The 12,567-nt window shown below is 41.1% G+C and overlaps 1 protein-coding gene across 1 annotated transcript in view; it reads left to right on the top strand.

The window, feature by feature from the left end:
• Positions 1-11,862, top strand: part of RAB3B (RAB3B, member RAS oncogene family) — a 46,064-nt gene extending 34,202 nt beyond the window's left edge. Inside the window, exons 3-5 of the mRNA XM_010225002.2 lie at positions 2,697-2,815; positions 10,811-10,935; positions 11,180-11,862. Coding sequence (XP_010223304.2) covers positions 2,697-2,815; positions 10,811-10,935; positions 11,180-11,367 — 432 coding nt within the window. The 3' untranslated portion in view covers positions 11,368-11,862. The remainder of the gene's footprint in view (positions 1-2,696; positions 2,816-10,810; positions 10,936-11,179) is intronic.
• Positions 11,863-12,567: the final 705 nt, after the last annotated feature.

Genomic DNA, 12,567 nt, shown 5'->3' with positions numbered 1-12,567 from the left:
CTGATGTGAGGGCAGTCATTGTAAATGCTAAAGACATAAAGCTCAGATCTGGCAGTTTATTTTCTCTCATTTATGTTGTTTTTTTTTTAAAAAAAAAAAAAAAAAAGCTGTATTGGGAGTGTGAGGAATAGATTTCTGTAGAAGCCAGCATAAAACTTGGTATGAGTCAGAGGAAAATTGAGCCATGTTATAACTGTCTAAGCAGCAAATATAACCTGGGGGGAAAAAATCATTTTGAAGTGATTATTACAAAGATTCAAATAGATTTGAAGAAATGTGATTAAAAACCTTTGAGAGAAGATGATATGCTCTGTACCTGGGCAGTGAAACAAAGCTAGGAATCTGTCAGTGTCTCACAGGGAGATGAATCACAAATCTCTGCACTGGACTTCACTTTTACAAATGCAAGGTTATAAAGAAACAGCATGTACCATGAAAGGGTATGGGGTGCCTTTCCTTTGCTTCCCTCCCTACCTTGTACACCCATTTGTGTGAGGTTCACAACTGAGCATAAAAAATCACAAATTGGAATTAATAAATTTCACAGTTTTCAGGAAATATGCATTGCCAAAGTTACCTTTGACCTAGAGGAACCCTGCAGACCGAATCCAGGTCCTGGCTGAGCCTGGGCACTGAGGTGGTACCAGCGTGGGCTTTGGCAGCCGTCCTGAGACCTGCTCGGGGCTGCAGGTCCATTCAGGCTTTCCAGGAGCACATCCAGGTGGATATACATGCTCAGAGCTAAAGCCTTGCTCTGAGCTTTTGCCGAATACAGTTTTCTTTTCAGATTGTTCTGTATGTAGCTAGACAATGTTTCTTGCAGTTGCGTAATGTCTGATCAATCTCAAATGCAGAACAGGGCTAGGAATGAGATTTGAGAGGTTGGAGAGCATGGGAATGCAGGTGTGAGATGAGAATTAAAAAAGCCTAACTCTCTTTGCGTTTGTGCCTTTTTGGTGGCTGCAGTATCTGATGAGATACTAATACTGATTTAGGTTTTCTCCTAATGAGGTATGAAGAAAGCCTCTGTCCTGTGGATTCCCTGGTGTCTTCGAGATCATCTCCCCTTAGTCAGACTTGGCCAAAAGTTCTTAACATGTTCAAAAGTTATAGTGGGCACAGGTCCCACTATTTTGTGTGGAGACAAATGACAGCTTCATTTCCTGAGGAAATCAGGCTGTAATAAAGCAACTGGCATGTCTCTCTGAATAAACAGAGCAATAATGTTGTTGCTGACACCTAACCTGCTTTAAGTCGTGCAGGCAGACCTTGGTGACACAGTTGGTTTAGTTCCTTAGCGGCTAAGTGAGGCTGTGCATCCTAGTAAGGGACAGGCCTGGGGTGGGTTTGTCACCCAGCGCTGTTTCTCAGCCAGTGGACCACCCTGTCTTGCTACAGACACCTACATTTCATGGGAAAATCCCTTCTCTTTCCAGATTTTATCTAAGAGAAACAAAAAAAAATGCCCCTGCATGATGTCTCCAGTGGGATATTTGGCCAGTGTTACAGCTGTGGATATACACTGCCCTGAGAATAGGCAGAGCCCTATAAGGAAGCTGCAGGGAGCTTATTTATAAGCAATTCCCTCCCGCAGAGCCCCTCTGTGATATGTTGGCACAGAACAACCAGTGATCATTAATGTTTTCCTTTCCTTGGGCTGGCTTACATGCTTCCTGGAAGGGCCAGCAAAACCAAGGCTGCAGCTATGGGAGCTAAAGAAGGTAGACATTTAAAGGTTGCACTGTGGAGATCTGCTGTGTCAGATCAGAACCTGATACTACAGCTCAGAAAGGTACTAAATGTTCTTTTACTGAAGCTATGTGAGTGACAAGTACTTTTAGAGGACTTAGTTTCTTTCTAGAGGAAAGAAACTTCGTTAAACTGGTTTTAAATCAGCAGCAGTAAATACTTTTAAAATGTGGGTTTTGAAGGTCTAACCACTGTTCATCTCGGAATTGCTCATCTGTAGCAATGAATACCTTGTGCTGAGTGTGTTTTTTGAAGATAAGGCTATTTGCTCCCCACAGCTGTTTCACATAGTTGCTATTTGCTGAAAGTGAATGAAATAAACTTGTTGAAATGATAGATATCTCCAAAATGAGCGCTATTTTAAGCATATGACTTCTGTCTCTGGTTCACAGGGCAGCTCTAGAAGGAATAGATTAGGTAGAGGACTGTTGATCCACTTTTAAATGCATATTCTAGGATAATTTTCATTGCATCAAGTCCCAGACTGTTGTCTCTAACTTCAGGTAAGACCTGAGTCACCCGCAGCACCCATGTCAAGGATCAATTCCCTGTCCCTGGCATTCAGCTGCAGTGCAACAATGTCTTTGGTCTGGCATCGTCCTAGACTGTTTTCCATTGCCTCTGCTTGGAAGTGTTGCTTTCAGTGAACTCTACTAACATTTGATTATTGCATTGAGGCTAAGGCAGAAAAGAATGATTAAGGGTTGACAGCTTTGATTAAGCTTTTAATTGTGCACGTGTCAAAGCACATTTAACAGCTCATAGTTGGTGCAAAAGCCCAATTAATGCTAAGACGTAAGTAGAGCTCATTTTGGTAGGAGTAAATGAATAATTTAAAATATATAATGATAAAAAAGTAGTTGCCTAATTTCAGATGTAGAACCTAACTACAGCTCCTCTTTCTGAGAGCTGGGGTCTCAAAGCCTAAATATTCCTGTTTCTTCCAGGACACAGCTGGACAGGAGCGGTACAGGACCATCACTACAGCGTATTACCGCGGAGCCATGGGCTTCATCCTCATGTACGACATCACCAGCGAGGACTCGTTCAACGCAGTGCAGGACTGGTAGGAAGTAACTTGCTACTGTTCTTAGGTTTGCTTGTTTTTTTGGTCAGTTGTCTCTTCACAGTTGCTTGTTGAGAACATTTCACATTCTACCTTTGCACCACTATGCAGCACCACATTCCTCTTCACCTAAACTCTGGGTTAAATACTTTGCATTTTTTAAGTCTTCCTTAGATGCAATTTCAATACCAAGTTCTCTTTTTTTTTTAAAAGGAAAAATATAATTCTAGTATAGTAGCATAGCATAGTAGTTGTTGCTTTTTAAGGTCCACACTAATTATACATTCCGTAATGCTTCGTTTGGACTTACTGAGGCTTCTGCCTATGCTGCTAAAGCAATCCAATGTTTGTTTTTCCAAGTCAAACCTCATTTAAAATCTAATAGGGATAAATCTTTCCAAAGTGCCTTGTCCTGTATTCTAAACTGATTTTTGCCACCTAAGAGTTTAGATACATGGAACAGTATTCACCTCACCTAGCTTCAGTCAGTTATAAAACCTAAACTTAACTGCTTACAACTTGTGTAGTTTAAAATAATTTTAGTTTTAATAAGTGGAGGAAGAGAAAGTTCCAGGACAGAAAGCAAACTTACCCCTTGGAGCAGAGGACTATCTGTTATCACTGACTATAAAGAGAACCTAAGTAATTAAGTGCTAAGTGTTAAATGATGGGACAGGGATGAGAAGAGAGCCATTATGTGGGAACTGTGGGGACTTACCCCCAAAACTAGCCTGTGAGACAGATAGATTCTCGGCTATTCTAAGCTCTTTTGGTTCCACTAATTTTAGTACAAACACAGAAACCAGAAAATGACCTCTGGACTTCCTGATGACAAAAAGCAGGAAATATTTTGATGTAGAGTGAGAAAACAATGAGACCAGATCAGTCACTTTAATGGCTCAATAGCTGTATAAAAGTTGTAACAAGGCATTTTTTCCCCCATGTTTTGGTGTGCTCTTTCTCTTCCTCCCCTGGAGGCTCCACTTAAAGCCCATGCCTGCTCCAGAAGAAACATCCTGTCTTACCCCATTCTCTGATCTGATTTTGAAAGCAGAACTGAACTGGGACAAGATAATTTTCCTACTCCCTGCCTTCTGGAAAAGTGTGTGTGCAGAGCAGGAAGATTTGAGGTCTTTCCAGAGGACCAGGGTGTGCATTGTCCCTGTAGCCATGCACGGTGCAGGGAGATTCAAGGTGTTTTCTCAGCGGGGACTCACTGTGCTGTCTGGGGTGGAAGTGTCCAAGCTGCTGACACAAGGTAGCAATACTGGTAAAGAGAAAGCTGGATCTGATCCTGCTGTGGCTTCCTCTCAAAGGGACCCTCAGACTCTTAACTTATCATTCCATCTCTGAATAGAATGTCTCTCTAGGCCAGAAAGTGACACTTCCTTTATAACGAGGGCCTTGGTATAAAGAACTGTCAAAGAAACTGAATGATTTGTTTCTAACTTTTCTGTGAAGGTCTGGAACACCGTTTGGCATTGGATGGTGGGCCTGGTTCTGGCTATCTCCTTGCTAGGGGAGACTTAGGAGGCATCACGCAGGAAACAGCGCGTGGGGTGGTGGGGGAAAGGCTGTGTTTATCCTCCAAAGAAGCACCTCCATGACTGCTCCTCAAATGTTACCCTGTTGCTTTATACTGCAGATAGGTTTGGTCGGCGCACAGAGAAAGGCAATGCAGCGGTTAATGGAACCTCCTAAGTCTCATATATTGACTTGCAGTGAGCTCAGTGACCTGCCTGGAGCGTGTGACAGCAGCATGTAGGTGACTTTTAAAATTCTTTTACCTAACTGAGATCAGAAGGAACCTCTCCAGGAAAGCAAGCTAGTCATGGCACTGGCTCACAGAATCAAGCTCAGTCTGAATTTTATATTGAATACCTTCGCCTGTTGCAGGTTATAGTTCAAAACAACGTGGCACTACACTTGGCACCCTCTCCTCCAGACTCAAGTGCAGTCACTGTTCTTTGAAATGTGCCTATGAAGGGATTTTTTTCCCTAGGAGTGCAGCTAGGAGAATATCTTTCATTAAACTTTAAATATTTTTAGTCTGGTTTCAGGAGGATACCAGTTACATAAGTTCACACTGTTCATTAGTTCACTGGTTTCTCTCTGATTACTTTGGTTTGCCAACCTAACAAACTTTAGTAAAAGGCTGGAAGTCTCAAAGATGGCTTCAGCCACACTTGGTGAAAACTTGTGACTGGGGCGAAGAAATGTCCTAAAAGACAGCTCTTTCTTAATGGTAAGGAAAAATCAGCTGTTATCTCTTGTGGCGGATACTGTCCAGCTGGCCAGTCACTGTGTCTGCTAGCCAGCCGTGCGGCAAACACGTGGGTTGCGGTGTCACCAAAACAAGGAATGATGAGGGGCTTTGGAGAAAGGTGGCTCATGGAAATTTTGGGGAGGAGGAGGATTCCAGCTTAATTATAAAAGTTTCACATGTGAGTTTAACAAAAGCAAATCATTAATGTGCTATCTGTATCAGAGCAGAGCTCCTTTAAAGGTGTTTTTTTTTTCCCTCCTAAATTCTGTGTCATTTGTAAGTACTGCTCTTAAAAACATTTGACTTTACCCATCTTTGTAAGTGAATGCACAAGAGGCCAGAGACAGCTCAGGGCTATTGGCTTTGCTGCCCATGGTCTCTAACAATCTCTACAGAATTTTTGGCTTGGGATTTTATCAAATCCAAGTTTAACATACATTTATTTTATGTGCCTCTAACTTTCAGGCTGTTTTTATTCTACATGCTTTGCCATGTTTTCTGAAATCTGATAGAATGAAGATAAGGTGATATGAGTCACATGGATTATTTTGAAGTGTATATAAGCATAAGGGATTAATGTGGTGTTTCTCCGGATCGTTTAGAAAAGCATAGCCCAGACAAATGTCAGTCTTTTTATACAGATGCAACATTTCAGTTAAATATATCAAATTTCAATCCATGAGCTACTCTGTTTTCAAGCTCGTGCAGGTGACATTTAACCTGGAACTTTGCATCAGAAATGGTCTAACATCTGTTCTGCCAACGGCAATGGTGCAAGGGTGTAGGAATAAGGAAAGGTCAGCTTTGTGTGCTTAACTTCATGTCTTCCTTTGCCACGGGGCTGCATGAACATCTCTGCTCAGAAGAACTTGGCAGCAAAAGGACAGAGGTGAACCATCACTGCTGGTGATGACTCGATATGTCGGGAATCTTTTCAGCCATCAGATTTAAGTTTCCGAGGCCAAATAACGCAGTGGGGCAAATGTAATGGGCCTGGGGTAGCCCATTTCCTGCCTTTCTGAAGCTCATCCACAGGAGGGGAGATATGATGAGTGTGGCCCAGGCAGCATAGCTGTGTGGGCAGAGTCCTCTAGCGGCCATGGCCCAAGAGATGCTTTTTCCCTTCTCCAAATTTCTCAGGGTACAAGAAAAGCCAACAAAAGCTTTTGTCTCTTGTGGATGCAGCTGTATGAGCCCTGGCATTTGCAAGGATAGCAAGTTCATCTGACTTTTGTACCCGCCCTGGAAAATAACTCTCTACTACTTGAGTTGAACAAAAGCTCTTTCTGCTCAGGGCCTTCACATCCATTAGCCTGGTCCTCTCTTCAAGTGTGAGAGGGCACCCGTGTGTTTAATGATAAGCGGGGAGGCTTCGCTCTCCTGCAGTGCTTCTGATCACTGCTTGAGATAGGATGGAGCAGCAGCAGTTCTGATGCAGCCTTTCTCTCTTGAGTGCCTTGTTAGTCTAGCTGGCTAGTGAGGCGTTTTTCAGTGTCCTAGTACGGTTAAGTGAAGAATACTGTTAAGCTAAATGTTTATCATAAATGCAGCATGGTGCAGCAAGCTGGCTGATGGGACCAGTATAGTGACCTACACAGGGAAGCCAGCTGAATGTGCCTAAAAATGAAAATATATTTATGTAAACAAAACAAAAAAGAACAAATGCTAAATATTTTGAATTAAGTAACACTATTTCATCTGATTCAAGTTAATTTTTAAGTTAATTTCTTTCATCATATTTTGCCTAAACATACATTTATTAAAATCAAAAGGTTTAAAATAAATCTCTGCACATAACTCACCTGCCACATGATCAGGGGACTGGAATCATTAAGCAAATGCAGCCAAACTTAGGAGCACGTGTCAAGAGAGTCACCCATAATCACATACAAAGTGGTACCCCTTCTGCTAACTTTTGGCTGCCGGTAATCCCAACCCTTTGCCCTTGGCTGATAAGAATTTTCCATATGAACTTAATTCCTAGCTCTTAAAATTGCAGCCATTCACAAAAACCTCATTACGATTTGAGTTAGCGGGCAGCAGCCATCCCTGTGTTCTACATGAGGGCCTTCTCCAGGCCAATGCGTGTTCCTCCTTGATGGTGTCCGGCCTGTGGCAGTTTGGAGATTGAGGTTTTTAAGATGCTGTGTGGGCAGCTGGTCACTGTGAGTCCCAGCCCATCTCACTGCTTTCTCTTGTACCATCTCCTCCCGCAGAGTTCCCTACAGAAACCAAGCCAAAAGCTCGAGCAAACTCCTGAACCAGAGACCTAGCACCCCAAGTAAGCTCTCACCCATAACAAATGCTTTTCTTCTGCAACTACAGGAATCCAGGCTGTGCAAAATCAACTTTGTACCAGTGGAGGGAGTTCTTCTTCCTAACCTCTCTAGTATCTTAGGGTTTGTGTCCTCTATCTCAGAAATTGTCATAGCAGATTGTGTTCCATGGCCTTGCTATTCTGCAAGCATTTTGTTGAGCTCCAGTGTCCCCTCAAAAACTGCCACCAATGTGTGGTGTGTTTTACCTCTCATCCCTGGCTCGTGCAAATGTGCTTGTTTGAGCATCCTCATGCTCTGGCCACACCTGCCCCCTCGAGGAGCGAGAATATCTTCCCTACGGGTCCTTCCTTGGGTGAGCTTTCTGCCAGACATCCTGGAAGCGGCATTCCAGTTTGCTCTGCATCACTCTGAAAATATTTACACTAAACCAATTGAAGGCACTTTTTCATGAGTACTTGTAAATCATGGATTTAGACAAGCTCCTCAAATAATCTATGAACCCGAGGTACAGCCTTTCCTTCATTCACATGGATCATTGCAATTCATGACAATTATTTTAAAGTAGCTGAGAATGTTTAATGCATTTGGGGATATTTAGGACATGGTCTTGCTCTTTCACTGGGAAAGCTAGACTGTTTGAGAAGATGTAAAAGGGAAGGTCTGACGCATTCTTCTTATTCCAGTGTGTCAAGAGTACTGTCAGGTTATTTTGAAAGAAAAAGCATAAATAAGCAAAAGCAAAGGTAGATTTTAGCTGTTGTTTGGAGAGAAGAAAAGAAAAAAGAAAACAAAAAAAACCCCTTCTTGTTCTGGTTGAGTAATAAGATGCTGTTCCTGTAAGGTAAGAGGGCTAAAGTTTTATGGCTTTCAGGCCAGTTTCTAGACCTTCTAGGTAGGTTCCTCTGGTTGTTAATATATGATCCTGGCTTGATAGTTTTCTGTGGAGATAAATTAGTTTTACACCTCATCTGAAATAGTAATAAAACTGAAATAAACTCAGCATTCGATATAGTTAATAGAAAACATTGTGGAAATTGTGCTTTGGACAATCTAGGCAATTTCATAAAAGAGATGGAAAAACTGATTAAATTGAAATTAGATTTAGATAGTGCTTGAGCTTGCAAATAGTTGTATTTATTTTTAAGATGAATATCTAAATGAGGTGGTTGTTTTATCTATGTAATGGTGAACCTGAAATTATTTTTTTCCTAATCATGAAGCAATAATAAAGTGCTTCATCATAAATTTGTGGAATTCACAAGTAGGGGATAGCATTGCTGTCACGTCACAGGAACACAGATTATTTTTTCTGGAGTGCGTATTATACTGCTCTGACAGCTACTGAAACATCTCAGTTACAGAAGCTTCTTTTTGGTTTTGTTTTGTTTTCTTCTTCCATTTGTCTTTCCTGGAGCTCCTTGAGATTTATTGTCATTCTTTTTGGATGGGGATCAGCTTTTAGGCATTCTACTTTATTGAGGACTTTTTCTTTTTTTTTCCAAATAGTAAGTGTAAATGGCACATTCTGGGAGGGAGGGTTTTCACCAGCTTGTATGAAATCACTGAAGAGAAGGTCAAGATTCTCAGGGAGATATTTGGTGCTTTTTCCAAATAATTCTGTGTAGATAACTAAGATTTGGCAGCAAATCCTCGTGTGACCTTGTCAGGGCTGAAAAGCTGTTACCCGAGGAGAGGAAGGGTGCAGAACAGGAATGTGACTGCTGCTTTGAACCGAACCTGGGGAGACCGACTTTCCTTCCTTTGCTTATAGAGGAAGAGTGGCAAGATGAGATTAGTCTGCATGTGGACATTCAGGTGAAATTGGAGGAGCCAAAATGGCACTTGAAGTGAATGTTTTACTAGGAAGTTTAAGTTTCACTGCACAAAATCCTTTTTTTTTATGTTTGCATTTTGCAGTGTAAGGCAGAGCTTGTGTTTGGTTCAGACTTGTGTTCTCCACTGCAAACTATATGTGCTTCTTCAAGGCAGTTTGCAGAGTGAGATGACCCCCTGTTTCACAAATACCATGGAGTAATGTGACCAGCTGCTTTATATGGCAAAGCAACTCACAACTAATTAAAAAAATGTCATTAGTGAATCTGACCTGGAGTCTGCTGCTAATTTAAAAGTGAAGGAGTTAAGTGCCTTGTTGTTAGGGGAGTTCAAGCAAACTGAAGTAAAAATCTGAGGAGAATCCTGCCTCTTCAGGGAAATCTTAGGTTTCCATTAAACTAGGATGTCCTGCATGGAAGGGGGGGATGTAGGGACAAAGAGCAGTGTTTGGAAGAGGGATGCAGAATGAGCTGGTAGTTACTTCTGGCAGAACAGCCCGAGTGCCTTTGGGAAGGAGGGAGGCTTGAAAGAGAGAACTGAAGATAAAATACATTGGGCCAGCCCAAAAAAATGCATGGAAACGAGTGCCAGAGAGCTAACGCGGCTCTGCTGCTGGGGCTGGTGGAAGAGACCAGCCCCTCAGCATGAATGTAAAAACAAATAGAAATGAAACAAAACTCCATCTTATCATAGAAGCTTTGTAGCAAGGCCAGGGGACAAATACAAGGTGACGTGTCCTTGGATCCACAGAGAGTTCTGTTCCAGTGCCAGCGTGAGGCACGGATAGCAGCAGAGGTCCTGCTCGATACATGATGCCTCTGACAGCAGTGTCAGCGTTTGTCAGGTACTTGCTGTCTCTTACTGCATCTTGCACGTTCTGCCTTAGTTATCACTTAGTCTAGCTGTGTCTACTAGCTCACAAAATCTTACCTTGAGCCTATTACTTCCCAAGTTGGTAAAATCTGTTTCTGTTTAGCGATTTTTTCCATCTAGGCAATTTTCACACTCTATGGCATAATTCATGCTTATGGAAAGATGATTTGTTGTTTCCATCTATATTTGACTCCCAAAATACAGCTATTTGTTGTGGCAAATGACTATCTTTTTGCCTGCTCTGAATCAGTGCTGTTACATGCTTTACACAAAATTGTAAATCTAGTACAAAGACTTTCTTTTGTATTGTATGGCTTTCCCTGTAAAGACCGTACCCTTAAGAGCTACCCTTAAGAGCTATGATTGATTGTATGGCCTCCAACAGATTACAGTTATAGGAAAAAGAGCTTTAGAAGAAGGTGTGCCTTTTTTTTTTTTCCCTAGACCTTAAAAATAATTCAGTTCAGCTTTTTGTCTAGTTCCTAAGATCTTTAAAACATTTTAGAGTTCATAGAAAGAAACTTCACTGTTGCACAAAGTTAAGGAGTAATGAGATAAAATGTAATTATAAATGATACCGGTAGTATTCTTGCATTATATGTAAGATTTGCCATTTGTCTTTTAGTCTACATGTAGTCTTTAGATGTGGATGTTGTGTTTATTGGTATTTGTTTTCATATTTGATATATAAAGGCCTTTTGGCATTGCTAATGGAAAGTAACCATCTTTCCTGTCCTGCTACAGGGCCACGCAAATCAAGACTTACTCTTGGGACAATGCACAAGTGATCCTGGTTGGAAACAAGTGTGACATGGAGGATGAAAGAACTGTTCCTTTGGAGAAAGGGAAACACCTGGCTGATCAGCTAGGTACGTGTAAAAGCTTTCTTCCTTTTTTCTTTACTCTTCCCTTCATTATAAGGCACTCCTTCCAGCATTAATAACTTAATAATGGCATCACTACTATGTATTAGATAGAAGATTAATGTTTTCTAGCTAGGTGTTTTACATTCCTTATTGCTGAATATCATCATCTTGTAGCATCTAGAATGGTATTTAAAAAATCATCTTCATATCATCAGGTTTGATTGACTTTCTGCTCTTTTTCTCACAGGTTTTGATTATTTTGAAGCCAGTGCCAAAGAAAACATCAACGTAAGACAGGTGTTTGAGCGTCTTGTGGATATAATCTGTGAAAAGATGTCGGAGAGCTTAGAATCCGACCCCTCCAGGGGCACTTCTGGAAGGAGCATGCGACTCACAGACAACCCACCTCCTTTGCAGCAGAACTGCTCCTGTTAGTGACCTTTCTCTTTGAGAAATGTCCCCCTCCTTTCCTGATGAAATTTTCTCTCTTCATTTGTGGTGTTGCTTTATCATGTAGTGCAAAAGCAGGAGTATCTGTTATAGGAAACTGGTATGTTTGTTTAATGTCTGAGAATGCTTAATATTATATATTTCCTCATCCAATAATTTAACAAAATTCTGAATAAATATTGTAAGTGCACCTAGTGTTAGTGTGTGAATTATGTTGAAGAACTGTGTAGTATTGTAAACTTTATTTCCACAGAGAATGTTGTTTTTTAATTATAAATTATTTTACTGCAGACAGAATTTTACTTCAACAACAGCAAGAAACACGAGTGCAGCTCTGTTCAGCACCTTGCTATGCCTTGTTCTTTGTTTCTAGAGTCACAGGACCTGGGGATCCTGCAGCTTTTTCATGCTATCTTGCAGTTTTTATCTCTGTAGGTTTGGACCTGCCCTCTGCCACTCTCTGATCAACTGCTTGCTGGAGGATATTTTGCAGGATGAAGGGAAATGAGGAGGTGGCTGTCACAGGCTTGACTGGAGGCAAAATCTGCATGTAAAACTTGAAACAGTGCTATCAGACATATCAAAATATTTGAACCAAAATGTACCAAAATGTAAGTGGTAGCAAAAACTGCTGCTCTCAAACCAAAAGCACTGACGAACTGTCAATTATAACACCTTTTCTTATTTAGCTTTTTATCACAGAGTAGCACTTTAGAGGCTCCTTCTTGAAGGATCAGATTCCACTGTGCCAAGGTTTTATACAGAGATGGCTCTTCTCTAGAGAACTAATTAGCTAAATAATAAAAATATATGTCAAAAAAAATCTTTAGGGTTTCAGTTAGACTACCATAAAACATGCTTTTTGAAGGATTTTTGGATATTGCAAGAGACTAAAACGACTGATTTGATTTTCAGGCCTAGTGTATTTCTGCAGCACACTAGAGTACCCGGAGGAACTAGCACATTACAATAGGAGAAGAAACTGTGGAAGATGTGCAATAGGAGAGTGTAAGGATATAAATAGACATGTATATACACATATATGTATATGCTGTCTTGCATATCATCCCTTCAGGAGAGCTGCTTGAGCAGGCGTGTATTGAAAAGCACTTTTTTGTCACTGAGACTTGGAATTCAGCAGGTATCTGTGCAAAATTTGTATTTTTTTCTGATCAGGGAGGCTGA

This window comes from Tinamus guttatus, unplaced genomic scaffold (genome assembly GCF_059628265.1).
Source record: "Tinamus guttatus ecotype Peru unplaced genomic scaffold, ASM5962826v1 Tinamus_guttatus_pri_ptg000044l, whole genome shotgun sequence".
Classification (NCBI taxonomy): Eukaryota; Metazoa; Chordata; class Aves; order Tinamiformes; family Tinamidae; genus Tinamus; species Tinamus guttatus.
The sequence above is the reverse complement of the archived record's forward strand: the minus strand, read 5'-3'. Positions and strand labels throughout refer to the sequence as shown.